The 27,980-nt window shown below is 56.2% G+C and overlaps 2 protein-coding genes across 4 annotated transcripts in view; one reads left to right on the top strand and one right to left on the bottom strand.

Moving 5' to 3' along the window:
* Positions 1 to 27,980, top strand: part of Slc5a10 (solute carrier family 5 member 10) — a 65,362-nt gene that overhangs the window by 21,366 nt on the left and 16,016 nt on the right. For all 3 annotated transcript variants that reach the window (XM_076869869.1, XM_076869871.1, XM_076869870.1), the window contains one exon: positions 4,128 to 4,263. In XM_076869869.1, coding sequence (XP_076725984.1) covers positions 4,128 to 4,263 — 136 coding nt within the window. The remainder of the gene's footprint in view (positions 1 to 4,127; positions 4,264 to 27,980) is intronic.
* Fam83g (family with sequence similarity 83 member G) lies at positions 24 to 27,822 on the bottom strand. The gene is made up of 5 exons (XM_076869867.1): positions 27,295 to 27,822; positions 14,431 to 14,598; positions 6,764 to 6,888; positions 4,828 to 6,097; positions 24 to 392 (listed from the first exon to the last, which is right to left on the bottom strand). The coding sequence occupies exons 1-5, from the start codon at positions 27,820 to 27,822 to the stop codon at positions 24 to 26; spliced, it is 2,460 nt and encodes an 819-aa protein (XP_076725982.1).

Here is a 27,980-nt window from a genome sequence, read left to right on the forward strand (position 1 = left end):
TGGGTCCAGCCCGGACGGGGCTGCTAGGGGTCCTTGTGGTCCCGAGGTGCCTGGGCCCTCCGCTTAGAATCAGACGAGGCCCACTGGCTGCCCCCCGACCTGGCTTTTAGGTGCTTTGACTGGGACAGTTTGGAAAATGGGATTCCAAAGGGACTCGGACGCTCCTCAGTGGCTCTGCTATCAGCCAAGATGCGGGTGTTTCGTCCTGGCCTCGGGCTCCGGGGATCGGGCAGTATGCGGGCTGTCGGGCTGCCCTTGGGCTGCCAGTGCTGGGGGCCTACTGAGGCCAGGGTCACTTTCCTGGGAGAGCTCTGGGCGCCATCAGCAGCAGGGCGGTACCGGGGACCTCCTGGGGTCTTTGAGGCAGGGCCATCACGGTGGAATTGCTGGCCCTGGAAGACAGAAACAAGAGTAAGGACTGGGCAGGGACCCTTGCCAGGCACGCAGGGTGGGCCAGACCTGGAGCAACAGATTTCTGGCTTGGCCACTCAACAAATTGGGTTTAACTAGTTTGTGTGTCTCAGTTTCCTCATCTGTGACACAGAATCATTCAGCCTTTGGGGTTATAGCTCCTGCCATATTTCCTCACCACCCCCACCAAGCCTTGTCAACCTGGGCACAGGGCTGCATGAGGTTTAAAAACACTGGACGGGTTTGTTGGAGACCTAAGTTTCTGTTAAGGGCAGAAGACAACTCTGGTCCCCGCCCCCCCCCCCCATCATGAACCCTGCAGGTGACCTCAGAAAAGCCACTTCGGGGACCTCTTGAGTGAGGCCTAGACACAGAGGTAGACGTGGAGGGTGGAGTGAATTTCTGGGACTCCTGAGCAAGAGGGGCTCCATCAGTGTCTGCCCAAGGACTCCCTGGGTTTTAACAGTGGGAAGTGACACAGACTTGGAAGTGACAGAGGCCCTGGGAAGCTGGGCCTCAGTTTCCCCATCTGTAACCCCACGCCCCTTAGATGCCCACATCAGTTATGCAATATGCCTGGATTTCCAGGGAACGTGCGGCCCATGGTAGATGTCTGCCCAGCTCCCCTGGGAAGGCTGACAGCCAGCCCAGGGGGGCAATGGACTAGAGGAAAGATGGCAGTGGAGGGTGAGCAGGGCGTGTGGGCACCCCTGCCAGGCTGAGTCCCTATATCTCAGCTACCTCCTGTCTCCTTCCGTGTGGCAAGGCCTGGCATGGCACAGGCTTCCGAGTGGGATGCCATCCAGGAGAATTTCCCTTGAAGGCCCTTGGGGTCAGGACTGGATGGGCCTCACTGCACAGATAAGGAGCCTAAGACCCAAAAAGGGTCCTCCAGGGAGTCAAAGGAAGGACCTTGCAGGCCCCAGATGGTCAGCCGATGGGTCCAGGGCAGGGCCTCAGCCTTGCCACCCTGTCTTCCTCCCCTTGGGCTGGGTCTGCCTGGAGGCTGTGGGGTTTTGGTCCAGCCCCTGGCACAGGACTGAGTCAAGGCTCCCCAGTCTCTGGGCAGTCCCACACTAGCCCCTGGGGACTTTGGGGGACCCAGGGGTCTGACTATGCTCTGTTCTCTATGCTGGGTCCGTGGGGGCTTTTCATTTCTTCTATAAACTTTTCACTGTTTCTAGCCTCATCCACAATGAGTAAGTGACAGTTTTGTGATCAGAGACAAAAACTAACAGCAAATGAGGCAGAAGGGCCAGAAGGCAGAGTCCTGGCCTGGTCTGGGTTCAGTGGCAGAACACATGGTGCACAGATGGGAATGACTCTTAGAGTCCTGCCAGCTCTGGTAGCTCCCCAAACTGTCCCCTGCTGATGCTGTGGTATGAACCAGAGTATCTTCCCCTCGGTCAACAGCAACAGCCCCAATCCTAACAGGAACTGCAAGTCTCTGTAGTCAGCCATGACTGGCTAGTGGCCACACCCTAAGAAAAGGCTAAAAAAAATCCTGGGAAAGAGAACTCACATCTACCAAAGGCCCTGGACCAGACAGGCACAAGCTCTGCTGTCCACACCAGTGACCTTACTTAGTCCTTGCAGCAATCCCTGCATTGGCAGCAGTAACCTATTTTGCAGATAGAAATGGGGTCAGGGAACTGAAAAGGCCAATCCTGGGGAGGGAGGGAGGGAGGGAGGACCAGGATAGGACTTGATGTCCCTTGTGATAGGTGCTATGAGGCAGTTTCCCCACTGAGACCATGGACGGTCCACACATTGTCCCTGACACTCAGGGGTGGAGGAGCCACGCATGGGAGCATCCCTGTGGCTCATGGAAACTGAGCCTCAGCATCTCCACCTGGGGCTACAGCCCCTGTCCTGGAGCACAGGATGAAATAATAGAGAGAAACAATGAGTCGTGTCAATGATGAAAGATGACAGATGTGCATGACACTGAGGCCTTGGGGCTCTTGCAATCAGTCCAAAGACAATAGAGGAGAGAAGAGTCTAGACAGAACCTCCTCTAATACCCTCACTATCCAGATGGGGAAACTGAGGCAAGAATTGGTTCCAAGTCACAGCAAGCTGGCAGAGAGGCAGGGCAGAAATCAGCTGCCTTGCAGCCTGCGCACACTTTCCCTCTAATGGATGTCTCAGGAGAGGCACACCTGTGGGGTCAATGCCGGGAACTATCTATTGAATGAGCATGCTTAGAAAAGAAGTTTAAATCACAGATATCTCCTGCTTCTGAGCTGCAGACAGCAGAGGAGATTTAAACTGTGGAACAGCACAGAAAAAAAAATACATTTCAGAGTTATAGGTTGTGCAACCCTATGAACACATGAAAAACCATCAGAGAGTCCACTTTAAAATATGGGGCCCTACATAAATATATATATATATATATATATATATATATATATATATATATATATACACACACACACACACACACACACACACACACATATATTTTTCTTCCCCCCCCCCCCAGTGCTAAGGATGGAACCCAGGGGCTCACACATCGTAGGCAAGTGCTCTACCACTAAGCTACATCCCCAGCTCCCCTCCTCCTTTTTTGACAGTACTAGGGATTATACCAGACTTGGGGCATTCTACCACTGAGTTATATCTCCAGCCCTTTTATTTTTTGGGAGGGGGAGTGAGTGTCAGGGATTGAACTCAGGGGCACTCAACCACTGAGCCACATCCTCAGTCCGTTTTTTGTATTTTGGAGGCAGGGTCTCATTGAGTTGCTTAACACCTCGCTGGCTTTGAACTCAAAATCCTCCTGTCTTAACCTCCCATGCTGCTGAGATTACAGACGTACACCACCACGCCTGTCTTACTTTTTTTATTTTGAGACAGGGTCTTGCAAGGTGCCCAGACTGGCCTGGAACTTACAATCCTCCTGCCTCAGCCTCCAGAGTCACTGGAGTTACAGGCATGTATCACCATGCCTGGATTTTTTTTTTTTTTTAATAAGTTAAAACATAATTTTGGAGCTGGGAGGGATTCATCAGTCTGAATTATGATTCCCTCCTTCTCCCATCCTGCAGAACTGGAAACTGAGGCTTATTAGGCTTTGTCTACATGGTTGGGGGTACAGCTCAGTAGTACAGCACTTGCCTAGCAATGTTTGAGGCTCTGGGTTCCATCCCTAGCCCTACAGAGAAAAAGCGGGGAAAAAAATTTTGCTTAAGGCCCCCAGAGGAGCTGGTTATCTCAGGCAGTTTCTGAGACTCTCCAGGAGGGAACTCCAAGCTTCCTAAATCCCAGGTCTTGGCATTCCTGACCTCTGCCTGTGGCACATACTATTGGCACCAATGTCTGCTCCTGGTACATGCATGAATGGCCAGCCACTCTCGTGAGGGTCCAGGGGATGAGGGTGGTAGGCTGTGACCCTGATGCCATCAGGCCACAGTCTTCTCCAGCTCTGACAATTGCCAGAGGTGGCGAGCAGGCAGGAGCCACAGCTTCCCTATTGTACAAATGGGAAGATGGAGTCCCTGGGGACAAGGAGATACGTGGCCAACCAGGGTGAGTTCCAGTGGGGGATGCTGGCGGTGACAGCGCTGTGTGGTTATCTAGGGCAGGTCTGGGGCCAACGGGATGGCATCCTGTCTCATGCCACTCCCTGAGGCCCACTGGGAGAGACCCTAACACAGGAACCCACCCCCCACCCCGGGCTGGGATTCACTCCCTCTTGCTCATGCCCCCAGGTCATCGTGCAGCGATCTCTATCTGCCCGCAACCTGAACCACGCCAAGGCGGGCTCCATCCTTGCCAGCTACCTCAAGATGCTGCCCATGGGCCTGATGATCATGCCAGGCATGATCAGCCGTGCACTGTTCCCAGGTAGGAAGGCTCGGGTGCTGAGCCAGGGCTGCAGGGTACTTGGGGTTCTGAGGCTTCGTCCTACAGAGGTGACCAGAAGGAAAGGCAAAGGAGTGGTACGTGAGCTGTTGCCCAGAATGAAAGGAGGCGGGGAGTGATCCCCCGGGCCACAAAGGGATGGACACAGATATGACTTGGCACAAGGTCCAGATGAGGACCACGTATGGTTGTATAACCTTTATACTCTGTGCTCTGCCACTCCCTTGTCTTCAAACTAGGGGACTTAACTACCCACCTGACAGGTAGCAGAACGATACTACAACTCCAAGTGTTTGGACCTCTGGATGTGGACATGTGCATTTCCTGAAGTTGCTTTGTCGGGACCCTGAGACTAAGAGTCCCCAGCATAGTAACAGCCTGCTAATTGGCTCTGGGTGGTTCCCACCCCAGCCCATTCAGCAGTTTTTCCATCTGTAACAAGGACAGCTTTCCAAGTCTGAAACATAGTAGCCCAAGGGATGGTGGCTCTCAGGTCACTTGCAAGGGGGACTCCTGTGAGTCCCAGGACAAGGGACCCCAACCCACCTGTGCCGCCTTGTCTGAAGAGCGCTGGGCCTGCATCTTCCTTGATGCATCTGCCTCTTCTCTCCCCCGACCATGTGCCCATGGGGAGCTGCCCAGGGGTCCACCAAAAGTCCCTCGGGTTATGTGGGGTACGCTCAGCTGCCGGCGGGGTGGTTGGGCTGGTCCATTGGCCATCTGCTCTGAGTGGCGCCTTCGAAGAGGGGCTGAGCGCTCCCTCACCTCGAAGTATTCATCTGACATGGAAGAGGCCACAGAGGGCCGCCGGAGTCCAGGGCCATGGCCGGAGCTGCCCGAGAGGCTGTCCTGGTCACTGAGAGTCACGTAGTCATCATCGTCTTCCTCTTCTTCCCCACCATCCAGCCCATTGGGGAACACTGACCCAATTCCATCGGGGTCATCCTGGGTCACAGACAGCTGCCGCTGGAGTGGGAGATGGCTTGGGTCCACCGTCCTGGGTAGCCTGAGGTCTGTCCCATTTGGAGGTGTCTCCTCTTTTGGGGTCTCCAGAGCCCAGTCCACGTCACTGACATCCTGGGCAAGCAGGTCTGCCACGGGGACTGTCCGGGGCTTCGGCACAGGGAGCTGAGGCTCGGGGTCTCCCCGGGGAAGGCCATTCTCAGCTGGGACCCCATCGTGGGGGTCACTGGGCCCTGGGGGTGGGCAGGGCTCTGGGGAGGGGCGTCGTTCCTGGCTCTGTTTCCACAGCTGGTGCTGGGTACTGGCATGGGACGTGTCACGGATCTTGATGCGGTTCATCTGACTGGGCTGGGGGTTCCAGATATTGGGGTCTATAATGTTGATGTAGCCCAGGATGTCACTGCCAGGCTCCGGGTCCGGCTCTACCCATGTGGGCAGGTATTCAAACATATTGGCCTTCTCCAGGTTGAGCAGTCCTGGATGGACAGGTGGCAGCAGCTCAGGGAAATCCCCTGGCCGCTCAGCCAGCATGGGGCCCCGCAGCCCTGGAGGTCGCTTGGTCTCCTCTTTCTCGGAGGAGGTCTTGGCAATCTCATCAGCGCTCTTGGCCTTGACCAGCGCATACTTGGGGTTGACGAGCTTCTTGGCCACGGTGTCCGTGGATACCAGGGGGACTACAGACGGTAGTACGATGGGTTCTGGCTCCGGCTCCTTCTCCATGGGGATGTCCTTGAGGTTGACGCTCTGAGACATGAGGTACAGCTCCTGGAACTGCCGGTCAAACATCTCCACCACCTGGCCAGACAGCACGGAGATCACATTCCGGTCTGTCCTGGCAGCTGACCACGTGAAACTGTAACACAGAGGCAGAGGCAGCTCTGGTCAGGGACAGGGACTTCCCTCCGGCCCAGGAAACCCCATTCTAGTGAGCCTTCCTGATCCCTGCTGCAACGGACATCCAAAGAGTCCACTGTGTATCCCCTGGCTGGTGTTCACCCGATGGTGGCTGCAGGGTTCTGGAACTGAGAAATGGCCTGTGGGGCACAGAGGGCAGGGCACAGCTGTGGAGTCAAAACTGAGTCCCGGCTGCTACTGGATTCATTGAGACGCTCATGTCCAGTAGTACCCGGTGGCTAGTGCCATCACGGGTCTTAGCTACCACCACCCCTGGAGTGACTATAGGCAGCCCCTGCCCTGCTACACCGTCTAAAGGTACCTAAGGTTGCACCTGTCCCCACTGATGACTCTCAGAACGACCATCCTGTGGGATTGGGAGGGGGCAGCTTGGCCCCCACCTCACCTCCAGGCAGGTTCACACTGTAGGCTGGAACAACCGTCTCCTCGGACAAAAGCCTCCTTGCCCGCCCCCAGACATAAGCAGCCAGGTGTGCCCAGCTCTGCATACACCTTAGCAGTTTTAGGACCAATGAACCGGAATAACCAGGGTGTCCGGATTAAGGGCAGAAACCAGCTGGGAACCAAAGGCGCCAACTCCTCACAGCGGCCATGGAGAAATCACCTGTAGGAGCCGCACACAGCCCGGTCTCCATCCACGAACATGAACTTCTGGGCCAGGGCGCCCTTGAACTTGGTGGCTGATCGTGTGAAGAACTCAGTTCCCCCAGTGCTGCGTACCCTAAGATTCTGTGTTGGGGGAACAGAGAGGCAGAATCAGTCAACCATCACACTGGGCTCCCGGGGCTGGGTAGAGAGGAGACTGCCCAGGACTCAGGGAGGGCTTTGCAGGGGACAAGGATAAAGAAGAGATCGTGAGATCTGGGGAAAGGGCTGGTGTGTCTGAGACTGCAGGGTCCAGGTAAAGGGGGGACACAGAGGATCCAACACTGGTGATGAAGGGTCTGAGCTAGGATGGTCTTGGGCTTAGTGTCACAGAATAGCACCAAACAGGATGGAAATTAAGTGGCCAGGCCTGTTTGAGAAATTCCACGGTGGCGGGCAGAAGCCATTGGAGCATTTTTGAAAAATTGTTATTATTATTTTTAGACAGGTTTCATAAGTTGCTGAGGGTCTTGCTAAATTGCTGAGGCTGGCCTCAAACTTGGGCTCCTCCTGCCTCACCCGACCTTGTAGCTGAGATTACAGGCGTGCGTCACCGTGTCCAGCTATGTCATACGGTATCAAATGGGAAGGCGATATTTTGGCAAGGTCCCATGGACAGCAGTGGCTATGCAGATGAGAGAGGAGGGAGGAGAGTGAGGGGCAGGAAGGGGGATGAATGGCCCTGAGGAATCTGGGTCTTCTACTCTATCAACTCCATGGTCCCTCCGGATGAGTTGACCGGCCATGCCTGTCCCTGCTGAGTTCTGCTCCTGAGGGCAGGACTCAGCAAACTCTCCTACTGCCCCATTGCCAGGACACCTCCTGGCACCCCAGACAGGTTCAATAAACACTCAGATTCAATTCTTCACCAAGCTTGCAGGGCTGGGCTCAGAAGCAGGTCAGAAAGGCTCTCGGACCACAGGAGGGGAAAGGAGACCCAGAGAGAGGAGAGGACTCTCCCAGGCATGAGAAGCAGAGCTGGATAAATAGCTGCTGCTCGTTCCCTGGTCCCTGGCCATGTGAGGGGGTCTCTTTTCCCAGAGAGGAGTCTCTGGAACCGTCAGAGGTCCCTCCAGCCAGTGCTGCACATGTGGACCCAGGAAGTGCACAGTGAGCCTGGCTGAGACCCAGGCATCTAGGGATAGATAGCCAAGGACTTTCAGAAGTGAGCCTCAGGTGGACAGGGGACCTGGGGCCATAGGGTCCGAGCCTCACCAGGGCACTGCGCTAGCATGAAGGCCTCCAGGTGTCCCCAGAGTCTGTTTCAGGAGGCCTGTGTTGAGGCTTGGGGTTCTTGGTGTGGCCGGTTGATTCATTCACTCTAAGGATCACACCCAGGGACACCCGACCTTGGAGTTGCAGCCTAAGCCCTTTGATTTTTTTTTTCTTTTTTCTTTATTTTTTGCTTTGAGATAGTGCCTCGCTCAGTGGCTGGCCTGGAACATGGGATCCTCCTGCCTCAGTCACTTGAGGGGCTGGGTTTAAAGATGTGCACCACAACACCTGGTGGGGGAATTTAGTTTTAACACAGGTTTCAGGGATCCTGACACCTCAAGAGCATCCTGACTGGTCTGACTGAACACCCTACAATGGGAGTCTCGCTCTCGACCAGCTCGGGGCATCAGGCAGTGTGACACATTCTTCGTCAGACTGAGCTGTGACTTATCTACCTGTCCCTTATCCACTCCAAGGCCAAGCTTATTAACTGCCCACAGGTTCAATTGTTCATTGACCCCCTGCTAAGGCCCCCAGGGGTGGACAGAGATGACCGTGGCAAGGATCCTGCTATGGGGGAAGCAGATGAGTGAACACGGCAACAATCGGGAACACTCAGGATGAGGAACCCCGGGAGTGACCTGGGGGAGGCTCCCAGGAGAGATGGCATGGGTCAGGGTGGGAGAATGGTGAAAGCATTCCAGGCAGAGGGACTTCCAAAGGCCTGGCTCAAAGGAGTACCTCAGGGAGGAATGGTGGGTGAGGGAGCCTGCACGGCCGGCAGAGCCTGAAGCTGAGGAAAGACCCTACACCTGCTTAAGGGCCTTCACTAGGGGCAGCGGGGAGCCATGGAAGGATCTAGAGCAAAAGTACCACATGTCAAGAACCGTTCCGGCTCTTCTAGAGGAGAGAATGTAAGAGACGAGTGTGGAGACAGGAGGCAGAGAGAGGAGGGGGCTGTTGCAGGCGAGGGAGAGGCGGACCTGAAAGAGGGAGAGGACCATCCACCCAGTCCCCTGCTCCAGGGCTCCTTGCCGTGTCCCACACCCCTCTGGCTGGGGCAGCCCCAAGCAGAGCCACAGAGGGTATGACAGGAATGGGCCCCTGGGTGGGTCCTCGCGCAATGCTCACCCAGCCGTGGGGTGAACAATCGTCTTGCTGTTGGGCCCAACCCAGAAGGCAGATAAGCCTCTGTTCCCAGGGAAGGCTCTCTAGGCCCCCGCCCCGCAGGCTGCCCGTCTGCACAGCTGGCCACGGCCCAGGACAATTAGCTCTCGCGACTTTGTACCCAACCCAAGAGCACACTTGGGGATGAGAGGTCAGAATAAAGAACTTAGAGGCCTTCTCCTGTCACCTGGGCCCAACCACAGCCCAGCTCTGCAGCCGCCCGTGGTTTCCACGCCCAGTGGTGTGTGCTGGGGCCATACACCTGTCCTCAGCCACCAGCCTCTACGCCCCTCTCACCAGTGCCACTCCTCCCCGCAAAACTCTGTCCTGATGAGAGGCTCAGAAAGTCACCGCTTACGTCTTAGGAGTGACTCAACTACCACATAAGGCAGACCTTGGCTGTGCTGCTGACCCACTGTGTGACTCTAAGCAAGCTGCTGGCCCTCTCTGGTCTTTAGTTTCCCTGTCTGCACACTGAGGGGTTGGCCCTAAACTCAAAGACTCATCTAACTCTAGGGCTCAGCAGCAGGTGGGGGCTTGCAGCAGGGCCCCCCATCCTCTGCCTCACGGGCTGTCCCCAGCTGTTTCTGGGTGGGCCCCACCCCATGAGGCCTGTCCTGGATGAAGTAACGTCTCATGTGTCTGGGCTCGCGTGAGCAGAGGCGGATGATTCCACAAAGCTGCATTGTCTCCGAGGTTCCGGGATACCCCCAGCATAGGATGGGCAGATGCATGGAAAGACAGGCAGGCTGGCCCAAGTGGGTGTCCTGGGTACATCCTTGGAGCCTCTGGAACCTCAGAAGGTCAAGGGCAAGTAGGAGCAGGGCAGGGGAGTGGAAGACAGTCAGACAGAGGCAGCTTCTTCCCCAAGTGCATATGGGGGCAAATTGTAGCCCATTACCCTGAAACTACCTCCAGGCCACCTATGCTCATAAGACCACGTGACCCAACTGAGGCCAGACCCCTAGTGCAGGGTGGGCCTGGGCACTCTTGAGCTCTAGTCAGGTGTGGCGCCAGTCCTGCTACCAACAAGGCCTCTCCACACCTGATTTCTCCTCTGCAAAGCCACGTGCAAGCGTCCTGGAAAGTGTCTGGCTCTCACCGAGGGACCCAGGAGCTCCAGGTGGCCCAAAGGCTGTAACTGTATAGTGCAATGGGTGACTTACAAAGGGGACCAGAAAACATCTGGAATGGCAGCTGGCCAGGTGGACTCAGGAAGAGGAAATGACTTTCCCACAGTCTCCCAAGTGGGCGGGGTTCAGCCCAGACTAGAGGATTGAGGACAGGTCTTCAGCTGTCTGTCCTCTGCAAGAGGCCTGTGGTATCCTGGGTCAGAGGAGGAGTGGAGGCCTACAGATGTAGCCCTGACCAGGCCTGGGCTGAGAACAGGGAACAAGTGTGCAGAAGCTAGAGGACAGAATCCGATGTGACAGGGGAGCCCGCATGCCTGAGCTACTAGACCTCAGCCAGTCTCCACGAAGGGACAGGTTTCACTCTATAATGTGGCTATGGGACGTCTTTTATGAACCCCCCTCTTCATGGGACAGGGGATGGGAGGGATGGGACAGGGCTGAGCCAGTTTAGCTCCAAGCCCTTATCTGAGGGGCACCTGGGTCTTCTAGACCAGGGCTGCTCAGCCTCAGCACAACTGATGTGGGTGAGGAAATTCTCAGGGGGAAAGGTCTGGGCACGAACAACATCCTTGGCCTCTACCCCTAGATGCCAAATGATTTGTGACAGTAAACTATGTCTCTGGACATTGCCCTCAGCAGGGCAGACCCCCACCCCTTCACCTCCTCTTTAAGACCCCTCCCTATACCCTGGATCTATCACGGATCCAGGCCTGGGCCAGAGAAAACAGAGTGCAGATGTACCCAAGAGGGAAGGGAGGAGGGGGTCTCAGCCCGCCTCCCACATCGGGCTCCGTGCCCTGCTTTCCACACTGACTGGGATGCATCTGAGGGCCTCCCCCACCCCTCCTCCAGCCCAGGAGAGGCAGGCAGGCCTGTCCAGTGAGGGACCTGAACTACAGCTGAGCCTGGCGTCCTCACATGTGCCTTCCCACCGTCATCCGGCTGACATTTCTTTGTTGAGTAGAAATGGGTCCAGCCTTCGCCCCAGTGGCTGCTGGTTTTTCCAGTTTGGCTGCACAAAGCAAAGCAGCTGGGCCTCTCACAGTACCCAGTCTGTGTAGGCCACGAGCCTCAAGGCCCAATCTGGCTACCATTGGCTCTGGGGCACCCCTGAGCACCCCTAAATGGGGCCTAGTCACTGGTCTGGTCTTGTGACCCTAGAAGAGGCAAGGAAGCTGGGTGACAGGCTGGGTCTTCTTCCCAAGGCCTGTTCTCCATTTGAAATATGGAAGGATCGTCCCCCTAGCAGCAGGCTAGGGTGCTTGGGATGTCTGGGCAGGGGCTTTACGTATTGCTCACACTTGGGAGACCAGGAGCGGGTCAGTCTGAGCATTCACGGTGGCTGTTTCCCAGAATGTACTCGTACAAGCTCATAGCTCAGGAGGAAGGAAGGAAGTGAGGATGAATCTCAAGACAGATGGAAATGGAAGCCTCCCAGCACTCAGACCACAGCTGGGGTCTGATCGGAAGGATCCTGCCTGTCCCCAAAGACAGGAAAGTAAGGCTCAGACATGGCCCTTATTGTCCCTCCAGATACCCTATAGTCACTCATATGACCCCCCACCCCAGGCACAACCTGCACTCTGGGCCCCACAGAACTCAGGGCAGGTCGGTGCAGAGCTGGGCCAGGGCAACAAGCGGCTGAGGGCGGGCCCAGGGATTACCGGCAAAGGAAGTGTCCCGAGACAGGTCTGGGCCCAGCCAGCCGGCGGGCAGGGAGGAAGCTGGGCAGGCAGGACCTCAACAAGGTGACACCTGGCCAGGGCTGGGCCCACAGGAGCCTCTGGCCACATGCCCAGGGCTGCAGAGGGGGCAGCTTAGAGGTGAGAATGAGGAAGCCAGGCTCACACTTTCTCATGAAGGTGTGTGGCTCCTGGGTAGGTCCACCCTGTAAACCCTGCCGCCTTCCCAGAGAGGGAGACAGCCAAATGGGGGGGTGGGATAGGGGGAGAAGCCCAGGAACAGCTCTGTGAGCTGCCCCTCCCCTGCCCTGAGTGGTCAGGGGGCCCGCTGACAGGCCTGTGCTACATGGGGCGGGGATGGCTTCACACCCAAGCCCAGGGCCTGGGGTTTGTAATTTATTGTTATTGCCAACAGCTGCATAACTGTTCTCAACTCTCAAAGTGCTGGAACCAACACCGTCCTTCAGTTCTAGCCTCAAGTAGCCCTAGGAGACACTGTCACAGCCATGAGGCACTGGAGGCCCAGAGACTGGAGGCCCAGAGACTGGAGGCCCAGAGACTGGAGCCACACTCGGTGGTCGGGAGACCATGTGTGCACCAGGGTGTTTCTCAGACTCTCCTTGCCAGAGTCGATTTCTCTCTACTGGCTTTTGGGTCAGCCCACTTTGGCGGAAGGTCTTTGGCCTCCCTCAGTTTCCTCATCTGTGGGAGCCCTGTCCAGATGGCCACTGACCCCTTGCAGCTCAAGCACTCCAGACTCCCGTGGCATCACAGCCACCCTCACCGCTCACTTCCGGAGAGTTCGGAACAGGGGCAGTGAGGGCTTCTCAGCTGGGAAGGGGCCTCGGAACACAGGGCGGGGCCCCAAGCCTCCCCCGTGGCCAGTTCTGCGTCAGGGTCCCATTTGGCAGCCCCAGCTGTACCTGCCTCTAACCCCAGGGATGAGCGGGCTGAGTGACGATGGGTGTGAAGCAATCACTGGGATGTGGCAGGTGCATGTGGGCATGTGGCAGGTGCATGTGGGCATGTGGCACGGGCACGTGGGCATGTGGCTCTGCCAGGGTCTCTTCCCGGGTGCAGGAAGGGCTGGACAGACAGGTGCTGCCCGCAGGGCTGGAGCCTGTGCGGTCCAATTCCCAAACTCTCTTTTTCCACGCTGTGACTCTGGCATGAGCTATATGCCACCAGAGTGGAATCATGGCACTAATTACACACCGGGCAGGCGTGGGGCTGGGGGTCAACCTACCAGAGAGACCACATGAAAAATACTCCTGAAATTAGAGACTCGAAGCAGAGAACTCACACCGACTTGAAAGAACTCGGCTTGGGGTGGGGGTGGGGGGCTTTGACAACTGCCGGCAAATTACAAGCCTGGTGCCCGGCTCCTGGGTAACCACCCCAGCGCGGCCCACCCTCCTGCATCTATCTGGGCTCCAATCACAGGCCTGAAGCTCTGAGAGGTGGGACCCTCAGAGGTTGGTATGAACCTGGGGCTAGCCCCCCTAGCCTCTGATCTCTAGCTTTGCAGCAGTGGCACCTAGGCACAGGACTGATTCCTCATGTGCCAAATGGGAACAACACAGACCAATCCCACTGGGTTATCAGGGGGATTAAATAAGCTAACACAAAAGAAGCGCCCCATCTGGGGCCTGACACACATCGAAGGCTACAGAAGCATTAACTGTTTCTAGGCATGCTGATCTGGACTCAAGAGAAACGTTCTGCATACAGTAGGTGTCAAGTATTGGTTGGATGAAAGAAGGACTCTCCTTTACCCCCCCAGAAAGGCGACAGCAAATGCCAGGGTACTGGCATGAGTAGAAGAGCCCAGCCACACCATCTCATCTGCCCTTCTGCTGAACCAGGAGCCCAGAAGGGGGAAGCAACTAGCTCAAGGACACACAGCGAAGCAATGCTGAGAACCTGGGCCTCACCTCTCGGTTCTGTGGGGGGTCCTCTCTTCTCCACCTCTGTTCCATCATCTCTCCCACCCCCAACATCTGTTCTACTGTGCTCATGCACCTCAAATCCATTTCAACTCTGACCTTGCAGAGTTGCGTTTAGCAACTGAGACAGACTTGCATTTAGCCTAAGAGAGAGCTGCCTGTTGTCCAAGCTCTCTACATAGAGCCATGAGCTGCCTAAGGTTACAAGTGTAGCACAGGCTGCTGTGGAATATTAACGTGATAGGGTACCTGATGCGAGCATCAGCACCTGCTCGGTAGGCACTTAATCAGTGTTTACCTGTTGGAGGTACCATCTTGTCCCTTGGCCATTCAAGCTATGTGACTGCTTGGGCCACAGGCTCTAGGTGCTTGAACTCAGCGTGCACCTACTGGACTCCTCCGCAACAGGAAGGTGCTCCAAGTGTTTGTTGGCTGAATGATCCTCACCCTCCAGCCACCTGGGCAGGTGGAGAGCCAGCTCACCTTGAGGTGTCCCAGGTGCATGCGGGCCCGCTCACACATGTGCAGGAAGTACTTGACGTTGCTCTCATCCACAATGATGTACACCGCCACCTTCCTCTTGAAGCCAGCATCCAGCAGGTCTTTGAAGATGTCCACGTCGGTAAACATGTCCATGACCACAGCTATCACCTGGGAGCAGAGACAGAGAGAGAGACCGGGTCAGCAGTGTAGACGGGGCCTCAGCAGATCACCCCCCGTCTTGCGGAGGCACATGCTGGCCCAGAAGCCACAGGAACAGGACTGGACAGTGATGGGCAGGACGGGACACTCAGAACACAGAGATCCTCGTTGGGGCCTTGGGCTGGACTCCATGGGGACAGCAGGAAACAGAACCCATCCAATGCACTGCCCTTTCTGTTCCATGAGACCACGGAAAATGGCTCAGCTGACCCACAGTGAGGAGCGCTGAGAGAGGAGTGGGAAGCGTCGGTCTGTGCATGCCCCAGTGGCCCCCCAGGGCACCTCCTTCTTTACCCCTGGCACATGCTCTGACCAGCACTCAGGAGGACCCAGAGAGACTAGGGGCTCAGCCCAGGGACTCTGTGTTGGTCCATTCCTGGTCACATGCTGGGGTCAGGACCTGCTAGGCTCTGCCTCTTCCCAACATCTGGCGACACTGAGATGAACCAGAGAGCTGGGGAGGAGGGCAGCAGCTGGGGGTCCCCGTGTCCCCGAGCTGGGGCAGACTTTTGCAGGCCTCCCCTGCCACCACTCCTGTCTGGTCTGAACAGAGACCAGACCAGCATGGAATCTGGAATCGTTCTTGTCACCTGACAACATCTGTCCCCACCACGGGTAGTGCATCTACCGATCTTCGGCCTGTCCAAGGCCAATTAGTGGCCTCAGTTTCCCCAGCCTGGGCAGGAGGCCAGGTGAGTAAAGGCACAGGACAGAGTGGACTTGGGGACAGACCCCGAGTCTGCCCTTGGAGCCTCACCTCCTCCCTGGCCACTTGGCAGCATGGGCCAATAGCCAGACCAGGGCCTGCGCCAGTCACTGTTGAACCACGCAGGTGTCCAGCTCTCTGGGCTGCCTGCTCCTCCCCCGCTTCCAGGATGGCCCCACTATCCTGAGTCTGAGAACTGCCCAGAACCTTACACAGAGAGGCCAGGAACGTGCCCTAGGCCACACAGCAAGCTGGGGAGTCAAGCTGGAACTCACCCAGGCCTGCCGGGGAGCCAAACTCACCCTACCCCTGCCCATAAGAGTGACCTGGAGGTCTCCCTTCACTAGGCTCTGTACATGCAGGTGATGGGAGGCAGCCTGGAGCCTGCCAGGGACGTGCCTGCACACCCACAGTGAGCTCACCAGGCTGGCCCCTGCAGGCCCATCTGGGCTCCTCCTGGGCCGCAGGCCCCTGCTACACCCACTGCTCATCTGGCACCAAAGCCCAAACTCCTGCACAGAGAAGGGTTCCATGCCTACCCTGCTATGAACTTGCTGTGTGACCCTGAGCAAGACCCTTAACCCCTCTGGGCATCCAGTTTTCTCAGCAATGTAACAGGCTCCATCTCTCAAGAGAACTGAGCATGCTCAGATACAGCCACTGTGTGAAGGACCCTGACACAGAAGAGAGCCTCAGGGATACCTATTTGATGACCTTTCCTGCACCTTCCAGGCCACAGGCAATCCTCCTGCTCCTCCAGCACCAGCAAGCACCCTAGCAGTGAGCTCCCACACGCAGCTGGATAAACTGAGGCTCCGTGAGGCCAACAGACTTGCTGGAGGTCACAGAGAAAGTCAGGGCAGAACCTGGACCAACCCCCAGCCGGGCCAGAGCTGGTCTCGGGCCTCTTCCCTTGGACACATGGTCCCTGCGGTGCTCTCTGCTAAAGCACAGAGTGAGGGTGCAGGACCTGTCAGTCCTCCCTGGATGCAGAGGCTGTCCTCTCCCCACCCTCTAAGGAACAGACTCAGTCACCGTCTCCGAGTCTGAAGGGCTGTTTGGGTACAGTCAATGCAGAGGCCAGGACTGGCAGGTAGGAGCACCAGGTGAGGAAGTGCTTTCTGCCCCCCCAGAGCTTCCAGGGCTGAGCACGTATCTTTGAGAGGGAGTGAGCTCCCCAACCCAGGAGGCATTCAAGAAAAGACAGAGATTGCTTGGGAGGAGGTAGATAAGAGGGCAGAGGAGACATCATGTCCGCTGAGTGGCTCTGATGACCTCGGATTTTACCACCAGTTGAGGGTAATGATACCCTGAGGTTGGGGGCAGGACGGCAGCAGGCAGCTCCTTGCCGGGGATTCCACAGCTCCAGCTGCTGTAGCCCCACGACGCCCTTGAATGAGCCGCTCCTGGGCAGGCAAATGGCCTCACGTGCTGCCCTGGAAAGGGGCCTGATGGGACACAGCCAAGACGCCTCTCCCTGGAGGCACACCAGCCCCCTCCCACCCCTAGATCGGTCAGGGCAGGTTCCAGGCCCTGCGCACCTTGGCGGATGGGTACTAGCCCTGGGCTTGGGCGGGGGGACATGCCCCAGCAGGACCTGTGCCACGTGCAGTTCCCCCATGCTGTCCTTAGCCAAGCAGCGTACCTGCTCCAGGGTGCATGTGCTGGAGGCTGGCTCTGTTGGGGCCTGCCCCCCAACGGGGATCCCCCACAGGTCCATGGCTGGGGGCTGGCTCTCCCCAGGGTAGCATTAGGCTATGTGCCTAGTGGTCAAAGGAGGGCTTGTAACAGGTGCTAGCTGATGGTGGTGACAGGGCCAGCCAGCCACATGGCTCCCTGGGCCCTGGGATGTTGCTAGAATAGGAACGGGGTACCTGGTGCTCCCAGCAACCCTCTCAGCTTGACCTGTCCCTGGTCAGGCCACCAAGGTTTCCTAGAGGTCCCTGAGACATATCATGCCTTCCCATTTTATAGACGGGAAAGCTGGGACCAGAGTCAGCACCTGAGGCTCTGGGTTCCCACCCTCTGCCAGTCCCCAGCCCTCGCCTGGCTTGAAGGTTTACCAACTGACCTTGAGAACCGCGACTGGCTCATTTGGTCTTCACAAACACACCGCAAGCAGCAGTTCTTTTCTCTGTTTTGCAGATGAGGAAACCGAGGGATGGTGGCATTCATTCCCCTGCCTAATGATCTGTTTGGATGGCCCAGCTCACTTGTGACACAGAGCCCAACATTGGGCATGGCCTGAGGCAGGTCTCAGAAAGCTTTGATCAAGTGAGAAGGCGACTCAGTGGCTCCTCGGCCCACATGAGTGACTGCACTAATCAGGGCTCAGGCCACAGCCCCTTCTGGTCCCTCGGTTTCCCCATCTGCCTAATGGGAGCGTGGGCCTGGCTCACCCCTAAGTTCTAACCAGTCTGAAGACCCTCCCTGCAGAGGAGAGCACCAGTCACCTTCCACAACCCCAGACGGAGCCCCCTGCAAAAGGGAGAGCAGGCCCAGCGCTGGTGCTCTGGTTGGGGCAGTGAATGAGCAGCCCCCTCCCTAGACCTCAGTTTCCTCATCGGTAGAACAGAGGGTTAAGACAAGATGCCCAGGATGTTCCTCTCTGATGTCTTTGAAGGACCCCACCTTTCTATGCCCTTGTGCCCTGCCCACGGCCCGGCACAGCCTGTCTAGGCTTGGCTGGCACATCTCGCCACACCCATGGGCCTGTGACAGGAAGTGCCAGTGGCCACCCCACCTCCCTGCACCCCCAAAGGCCCCACCAGGCGCCGACACCAGTCTATGACTCCCGGCACCCACAACAACTATTTTCTAGCCTCCCTTTGACCACAGACTCCACTCTACAGAGTGGGTGGAACAGGTCTCCTCAAAAGCACCCGTCCAAGGAGAGCAGGGTGAGATGGCTGGTTAGAAACAGTTGGAAACCACGGGTGCATGAGCCCAGCGGCTGCAGCAGCACCTCTCCTGCGGCGCTCTGACCCCACCAGTCCCTCTCCCCAAGTTGTCCTGCCTCAAGCCACCCGCACTCCATACAGGCTGTCTCCTTGTGGGCCACTTGCTGATTTTGTCTCAATCGGGACAATTCCCATCCATCCTTCGAAACCCAACCCAAGTGCTCCTCCTGCCGGGCTCCCCCGTCTTCACTCCAGCCTGTCTGGCTTGAGCTCGGATCACTGGTGCATTTCTGGAGATACACAGCGATGGAGTCTCCCCAAGGCCTGGAATCTGAGATAGGAGTGAAGGAAGAGAATTTCCTGTACGTGACAAGCCCTCTGGAACAGCCCCACCTGCCTTACCCTCCCAGGCCTTGAAGACTCCCGAGAAGGCAAAGTGCTCCAGAGGGGAAGGGGAGAGACACATCCCAGTCCTCCCCAGAGCCTGGAGCCCTGGAGGGGTCTCAACTCAGTGCACAACTGCAGACAAGTCACTTTCCCCACCTGGGAAGTGCGGGAGATGGGACAGAGTCTGGGTTTGCAATTATCTGCTCTGATGATGGATGGCCTCAGGACCACCTGACTCCCATCCTAGCTCCTCCTGAGAAGCTGGAACATCAGGCAAGTGCCTTAGTTCTCAAGGGGACAGTAACAATCCCCATGCACAAGGACACTGGGGTGAGGAAGTGCATATGGATGGATGGGCCAAGCAGCAGCTCCACTCAGCCCCTCCTCCTCCCAACAACCAGAACCACAGAACCCTGAGGGGTGGACAGGCCAGGGATTATCAGCCCCCACCACCCTGTCTCCTGCTTCTCTCCAGGCCAGCTGGAAGCCCGGGAAACAGGGACTGATACATAGTTGCAGCTGCTAATGGGAATGACAACACTGTCACACAGTCTTAAAGGCTGGGGAAATGGCCATCAAGACCTGAGATAAACTTCCACTCCCAGCCATGACAGAACAACAGAGACTGATTTTACCCTCCTGCTTTAGCAATAAAAAAAAAAAATTCAGGCAGAACTATGAAGCCAGAGACATCAGGCAGCGTGGCACAGGGATCCCAGGGAGAACCCAACAAGGAGAGCCCCCAAAACACACCAGCTATCTCCAGGTGGCTTCCCCCGGGGGAGATCAGTGGTCTCCCTGAGCTGAGAAGACAGGATTTGCTCAGAGGGTGGCAGCTGGGATTTTTAGGACAGCGTACTGGAGGGGAGAAAACTGTACAAAGTGAACTCCAGAGACCTGTGGAGGGTCCCCTTCAGGTGTCTAAGAAACTTAACTGCATCCCAGAACAAAGCTCCAAAACACTTAAAAGGAATAAACAAACACCAGCAGCCCCCAACATAAAACCTATCATGTCTGGTATTCACTTGAAAATTGCTTGATACGCAAAAGTATGGAAAACAAGACTCACATTAAAATAATAATAATCAAAACAAACCAAACCCTGACACAGATATTAGAACCAGCAGGCAAAGATATGTAAGTATATTCCATGTGTTCAAAAAGTAGAGACACGGAAGATTAAAAAAAAAAAAAAAAAAAAAAAAGCTAACAAGTTGAATCTCAAGAGCTGCAAAAGGATGTTTAAGATCAAAACTAGGCTGGAGCACAGTGGAGCATACCTGTAATCCCAGCCACTCAGAAGCCTGAGGTATGAGGATCCAACCTGAATAACTAAGTGAGACCATGTCAAAATTGAAAAAAAAACTTAAAGGTGCTGGGGGTGTAGCTCAGTGATAAAGCACCCTTAGGTTCAATCCTCAATACCAGGAAAAAAAATATGAAATTGCACTGGAGGGCTGGGGATGTAGCTCAAGCGGTAGCGCGCTCGCCTGGCATGCACAGGGTGCTGGGTTCGATCCTCGGCACCACATAAAAATAGAATCCACCAAAAACTGAAAAATAGATATTAAAAAATTCTCCCTCTCTCTCTTTCTCTCTCTCTCTCTCTCCCCTCTCTATCTTAAAAAAAAAAAAATTGCACTGGGTGGAACTAATAGATTAGACACTATAGGAGAAAAAATTAGTGAACATGAAGACATATCAATAGAAAATACCCAACATGACATAAAGAGAGACAGGGACTAAAGAAACATGATCAGCGCATCAGCACACTGTGGGTTAATTTTAAGCTGTCAGATGCTGGAGTCTCAGAAGGCTGCAGAGGTTAGGGTGGGAGACCAACAACAAAAAAAAAAAAAAAAAAAATTTTTTTTTTAAATAATGACCAAAACATTTTTCCCTTTGATAAAAACTAAATTCACAAGTCCAAGAAGTTCAATGACTTCCAAGCAGAAAAGACCGGAAGAAAACCACCAAACACATCATAACCCAATACATTAAAAAATCAGAATGGAGAATGGAGAATAATTAAAAGCAGCCAGAAGGAAAGAAGACCACTACAGAGGAAGGACCCGAGACAAGCAGACGAGACGCTGGCATCAAGGCAAGCCACAGACATGGAGCAACATCTTCAACGTACTTAACTGGAGAAAAAGGTCCACCTGGGATTCTCTGGCCAGGGACAACATCTTTCAAAACCAAAGATGAAATAAAAACTTTCTCAGACGTACAAAAGCCCCAAGAATTCAGCCCAAGGAGACCCCGTGCTGCAGTGACCGCTCCCTGGTTAGATGGGAAACTGAGGGTCCAAGAGACTGCAACTGGGCTTAGTGTGCTTGGGTGGGGTGCCTTGCTTCCCTCCCTTCCCAGGGCTGTGGAATGGGCTCAGCAAGATCAGAGTTACTCTTCTGCCCTAAACCCTCTCCTCCAGCAGCAGGGCTGGGCCAGACGTCTGTCTCAGTTCCCACCGAGAGTTCTCACCCTGCTCCCCGACCCACCCCTCATTCAGGCAGGATCAGTGAGGTTCTCAGGGTGCTAGGGAGGCCTCCTGGGATCCCCCTGGGTGGTGCTTCCCTCCGAGTCCTGGCACCCTGCAAACCAGTTTTCCCATCCTATCCTCTGCAGGCCTGTCACTGACAGAGGACTGGTTTTTGGGACTCTTGCCTCCCAGGGTAGAGGGAGTCTGATCCAAGCCACTGTCCAGGATAACAGGGCCAGCCAACTGACTCTCAACCCGCATGCATGGGTTTCCTCTTCTGGAAACCCAGGGAAATGGTGATGGCCACTCCCACTTGGCAGGGGGCAGTCACTCTCTCAGGGAAGGGAATCCCATGCCCATTCCCAGCCCTGACTCCACCCACCACCTCCCAGAGCACACCCTGGGGTTCCTCCGACCTGGCGTCAGCACTGTCCAGATGGTCAATGCCCCTGGACGCCTAGCCCTGTCCAACAGATCACTCCCCGCCCCGCCTCTAGGTCTCATTTTCCGTTCTTGCTAAAGAGGAAGGTGGGCTGGATGGTCCCCCTGTTCCCTCTCCCATCTGACATGTGAAACATTCTCCACTTTGACTGGTAGATGGAAGAAGCCTCCTTAAGGCCAATGAAAGGAGGCTGGGGCCTCCTGAGTGCCAAACGGCTGCAGCAATCCGTCAGGAGGCACCACGCTGGTCACACCCAAAGCCCTCTGACCAGAGCCCAGCCTAACCCAGTGGTGCGTTGGCGCTTATTCTCACTGTCCCCAGAGAGACATCAGCCGCCTCCCCAGGGCTCAGGAATGATGCGGAGACAAGGGGCCGGCAGAGCCTGAGGAGAGATGTCAGGTGACACCGGCCGAGCCCTGTGGATGAGGCAAGAGGGCAAGATCTCTCCCTCTTCCCGCCGGCCATGTGGGGCCTGAGAGTTCTCAGGGCTTCCAGGGCCTGTAAGTGCAAGACCTGCTCAGGCAGAGCATTCACGGTAAGCAGTGAAAAATCAAAACGGAAATCTCAGAATCACAGACTGGAAAGGCTTGAAAGCCCCCGCTTCCGCAGGACTCAAGAGTGACAGACAGGCACTGGGGTCACTGAGAGTCCTTGTTCCTCAGGAAGCCCTGGAGAGGACCTGCCCAAGATCATACGGGACAGGGTACAGGCTACAGGGCCACCAGACGCCTATGTCCTCTCTGGAGAACCAGTCCCTCTGCTGGCCACAGGGGTGAGACCCTCCGCTTCAGGGTATCCTCCAGAACCAGGGAGACCAGCAAGCAACTCCGGGGAACCCAGTTACAGGTCCCCACACAACAAAGACCCTGGTGTGACCTTGAGAAGGCTGTGGCCCACTCTGAGCCTCAGTTTCCTGATCTGCGATAGGAGAACCGTCCCCAACTCTGAGGGGTGGTGAGAGGGAGGACAGCGGCAGGTGTGCTACCACCTGCGTGACAGCAGAGGCACTCACATGCCCAAGTCCAAAGGTTCTTTTCCTGGCAGGGCCGCTCTTGACTCTCGACTCTCAATTAAGATGCAAGCGCCGTGGGGTAGGGAGCCTCTGGAGAAGACAGGAGCCAACACCTGGGATCACGATATCAGATGGTTGTTCCCCACCCTAACAGGTGAGGGCCCCAGGCTGGGAGCCGCTAGAGCAGACAGGAGGCAGGTTCCCAGCCCTGTTGTGCTGCGAGCCCAGGCTAGCTGCTGCTGCCCCCTCAGGCCACCTCCATCCCCAGTGCAGTGCCCCTCTCTTTGTGGTGGGTGCTATCCTAATATAGTTGTGCATGGCTTCGTGAAGGGGGTACATTCTGAGAAATGCATTATTAGATTTCAATTGCGTATTCAAATGCATTATTAGATTTCATAGAGCCGCATGTGCACACAAAATAAGGCAGCTGTGAAATCACCAGGCCACGTATACAGGCGGCTATGGTTGACCAAAATGTTGTGATATGGTGCGTGACTACGGCCCAGCAATAGATGTGATAAGTAAGAGCCCTCCCTCCTGGTCCCAGGCCACTGGGACCAGCACTACCATGGCTCCCCATTACTGGGCCCAGTGTGGTCAGACTCCTGCCCGCTCCCTCCACAGACCAGTGTCTGAGTGCCAAGGAGCCCTTGTGAAAATGCTTTTACTGCCCTGAGTCAAGCTGGGGACTGGAAATGAGGGCAGGGCTCAGAAGGAACAGCCCTCGCCACTTCCCGCAGGGAAAAGGGGGGCTTCTCAGAACCTGCAGACCTGGGTTCTGGGCCCAACTCCTCCAGTTCTCAGCTCTGTGGCCTGGGGCAAGTTATTCGCCCTCTCTGAGCCCCACCAAGTCTTGGTGTCCTCCTCTGGACAATGGAGACAACACCCTGTATGGAGTTGTGGCCAGGATTACATAGTGTCAATAAAGTGCCCTCTCAGCACCTGGCATATAGTTGGCATTTAATAAATGCCTCATTAAGCTGCTCTTATTCTCCTGGAGCCAAGCTGTAGGCCAGAACTTCAGCATGTAAAGGCGGGGACCTGACAGAAAAGATCTGGGGGTTAATCAGGCATCATGAAACCTGGGCTCAACTTCCTGCCTGCTGTGTGGCCTTGGGCAAGAAACTTAACATCTCTGGGTCTCCATTCCATAGCCCTGGGTTTCAGTCTGGGTCTTACCTCTGGCATTTCCTCTCTCAGCTTCTTCAACTGTAAAAAGGAGACCATGTGATTTGTTCCCCTGGGTTGTTTGGGGACTGGTAAAGGGATCCTGCTAGAGGCTCACCCCCATGTTCACAGGAAGGTGGGGGTACTCAGCATGTGCTGAAAGAGTCACTTGCTAGAACATCTAGACTCACTTCTGGTTGAAGTCACCCCTCTCCAGCTCAGCCTCACCCCTCTCTGAGGCCGAAGTGCAGCCGCTAGGGAGGCTGGGACTCGTCCCTCCCAGGCGTGATTCTACAGGCCCAGCCTCTGGTATGCAGTTGGAACCCCACAGCAGGTTTTTCCCCCAGATAAATCACTGGCTCGGAGAGGCTGGGGGAAGGGCAGGCAGGTGACCTTCCACCTTGGAGTCAGAACCCACTGAGACCGGAGGGCCCCTCAAAGAGCATACACTGCCAACTCAGGGCCAGACCGCTAAGGGGTCAGAGGCAGGACCCACCCGTCCCTTGTTCTGAAGAAGTCCAGAATCACAGGACAGCAGGGTGTCAGAGCCGAAGGGACCCTAACAGTCTTCGAGGCCTGTACCCATTTTACAGATAGGATGACTGGAGCCCCCAGAGAAGCCAGGGCTTGTCCCAGGTCCCACAGCCGGGTGGAAGCAGAGCAGGGGCCTTACCCTGGCTCTCCCGGCTCCTGAAACTATCACCCACTAGTTCCACGCGAGTGTTTTGGGAAAGGGGATCCAGTGGGCGTAGTCCTGATGGAGACTCAGCCACTCCCTGGCAGCCAAGTTGGTATGGGCTGAGTGCCTGCTGTGTCACTTCCCTGCCCTGGGGTCGGCCTGTGGTGCTGATGTCAGGCAAGGTAAGAGAGGAGGTGGCAGGCTGGGGCTGCCCTGACTCAGCACCAGCAGCCACAGCCCGGAAGAATCCCTGAGAAGGGACCCAGGTAGTGGGCTAGTGAAATCCCTGCCCCAGGCCCAGGGGACTGAGACTATTCTCTGCACTGGTCCTAGGTGAGAAGAGAAGGCGGGGGCCAGGGGACAAGAGGTGATTCATAGGGACAGATAAGGCAGGGAGAGCTCCCGCAGGCCAGCGGGCAGGCAGGCAAAGTGCCCAGTCAGCATCCACAGCGTCCCGGCCCTGCCCCTTGTGAGACTGAGAGGCAGGCAGCAAGCAGGGCAGGGAAGATGGAGGATTGCAGGTTGCCTGGATCAGGGGCCCCTCCCTGGCCCCGCCTGTCACTCTGTCCTGCTACTGTTGCCCAGGCACCAGGCACAAGAGTTAGGTCTTAGAGTTTGAGCACAACATAGGCCCGGTCCCCACCCTCCACCCAAGAACTAGCTAGGTGACCTTAGGAAGAAACTAACCAGTCTGGCCTCAGCTTCTGCATGTAGGTAATGCTACCTGAGATTACGAAGTGCCTTCCACTCCATCAGCAGTAGCTACTGTCATCATCCAAGCCCACACAGTTTTGGTCACACATCCAGAACGGATGTGGCCGGGGAGCCCAAAAGGCCAGAAAGTGGGAGCCTGGCTCAAAAAATAGCACCCTGGAGCCATCCCTGTCCCCCATCTGAGAAATGGGGCTTGGTCTCCCTCCCGTGGGACCATGAGTTGGTGCTTATTGTGTGACAGAGGGTTCTGACAGCACAGGGCAATGCCCCATTAGAGTGCCACACAGGAGACCGGGCCTCACACGAGAGGTCAGCGTCTTCTGGGCTGATGACACCCATAACCTCATAGGAGTTTTGTGGCATGGAAATGACGCTACAGGACCCACGTGGTGGGGGTGGGGATCTCAGCTAGGGGCTGAGAGACCCGGGTCAGCAAGGGAAGCCCTGAGTGCCCAGCCTGGCCCTGGGCACACCTTATCTGGCCCCATCACTGGGTAGAGCCGTCTATCATTCTGTCTGTTGGGAGATCAGAGCCTCTGGCTGTTGCCATGCCACCAGTGGGAAGTGCCATCTGCCCCTTTCCTGAGGTTGGGGTAGGGGGTGCACTCAGGGAAATGGCACTGAGGAAGGGAACCCTGGCATCTAGCAGGGCCTCAGTCTTCCATTTTAAAAAAAGAGGGCAGGGGCTGGGTCAAGGGTTGATAGTAAGTCCTCTGAGCGGGGAGGGCACTAACGTCAGCACCTGCCTACACCTTGGTAGATGTGGGATGGATTATTCAGCCTGCAGGTCCCTTCCTCCGCCCCCCTCCGCCCCCTTCCTCCAACTCCTTCCTCGCTCCCATCACCCGATACTCCCTCTTCACAATAGCCAGAGAGCAGCTTTTGTCCAAACCACCCCATTTTACAGACTAGAAACCTGAAGCCTCAAAGCTGCCTGGTCTGGTCAGCCAATGGGGGCGCGGGGGAGCAGGCAGGCTGGGAGCCAGGTTCCCCGACATGGCTATCTGAGGGCAGCAACTCCACCTTTCTGGAAACTTCAGCCAGGGGCACCTCATCCCCTCCTGACCCACTTCTGGTTTCTCTGCCTAAGACCTCCCATCAGCCAGAATGGTCCCCCAAACTAGCATTCTTATGTTGTGCAATTAGCCACCCCACTCTGGGACTGGAACAGTGAAAGGGTCAGACTCAGGTAAGGACACCTTGTCCCACAAACTGAAGCCACGGCTAGCTAGCTTCAGCATCCTTCTCAATATACAGCTCACTAGGCAGGCCTTCTCCACCACACCGGGGTGTGCTCCGAAACCACAAAAGGCGCTCATTAGGAAAAAGCACCCACTGACGGTCATGGCTGTCCAGCGATTGGCCTGGCTATCTCTGCAAGTGGCATGCATTGCCTCTCAGAATGTGTGTCAGTGTGTCAGCAGGGAATGGCCACCCACAGCCAGGACACTGCACAGCCATGCAGGAGTCAAGAGGAGGAACTCCAAACAAGGCCTGAAAAGTAAAATTCAACCCAGGCGGACAACCTTCAGCTGGACTCTTTACCCACACCCATGCAGGGATCCTGGTCCAAAAAAGTTCTGCCGTGACAAAGCTTACAAAATGGCTCAGAGAGGGTAAGCCAGAACTCACTCAGTTGCTCAACAGTCAGGAAACAGGCAGATGGGACTGAACGTGGATGCCCAGGCCAGCCTCAGATGGCTTAGGCTGCTTCTCAGTCTCCTCGCCTAGTCCCCCAACCCCACCAGAGAGCTCCAATTGTGTGTGAGCCTCTAGACTCTCAGAAGTGATGTGAATCGTCCTAAGGGAGAGTGAGAGCCCTACCATTTTTTTTCCACCACCCCCTACTCCTTGCATTGCCTCCTGGGGAACCCACTCATGAGGCCTGAGGAAACCAGATACACCCCTTAACAATGCACAAAGGCCCTTGGAAAAGGGGCAGCCCAGTGTCACTTGCCAAAAGATCCAGGCACCCCATTCCTCTGCAAAGAAACTGAGGAATGCCGTGAAGGTGCAGGTGAAACCTCCTTCCAGGAGTCAGACAGAAAAGCAGCAGAGACCCACTGGGGACCTTGTGGGGTCCCCATGTTGTGCTCTAAGTGAGCACGGGTCAGCAGTCCAGCACTTCTGTAAGAACTCCCACTCAGGGGCCCCCTCACCTTCTGGGCCTGGCTGATCATCTTGCGCACCACCTCTTTGATGTGGGCCTGCCCGTCTATGGGGGGCTGCATATAGACGCTGGCCCTGGTCACTCCGCGGTAGGCGATGGTATCGGGCCAGCCTAGGTCCAGCTGTGGGATGGAGCGGTCGGACTTCTGGGGCCAGTACTCCAGCGAGGGCAGTGGCAGCGGCTCCGCCTCTGTGGGGGTCCCATCTGCCCCACTGGTTTCCTCTCCATCACCCACCCCGTTGACCTGGGTCCCCTGGGAGCGGCTGGTACCCCGAGGATCCTCAGAGCCCGGGTCGTACACCTCGATAGTCTCCAAGATGCGCTTGAGTTCCAGCTCCGAGAGAAAGTCGCGGATGTTCTCCCGCTTTAGCACCTCGTAGAAGGCCTCGGGGCCACGGGCCACCAGGGCCTCCAGTGCCAGCCGCTGCTCCTCGCTATAGAAGAACTCCGGCTTGGATTCGCTGGAGCGCCAGTTCACGTGGCTGTCGTCCAGACACTGCACCTGGGAGAAGGCCATGCTGTCACCTGCTCCAGCACTTGGGCTGGGGGTGGATGGATGACACCGCTCTGCAAGGTCAGGATCCTAACTCCGGCCCCGGCTGGGGCAAAGCGCGCTCTGGGGCCTCCCAGCGGCTTCAGCTCCTCTGCCCATAAGGATCCTGTGGGAAGAAACTG

Source organism: Callospermophilus lateralis, chromosome 11, assembly GCF_048772815.1.
Source record: "Callospermophilus lateralis isolate mCalLat2 chromosome 11, mCalLat2.hap1, whole genome shotgun sequence".
NCBI lineage: Eukaryota > Metazoa > Chordata > Mammalia > Rodentia > Sciuridae > Callospermophilus > Callospermophilus lateralis.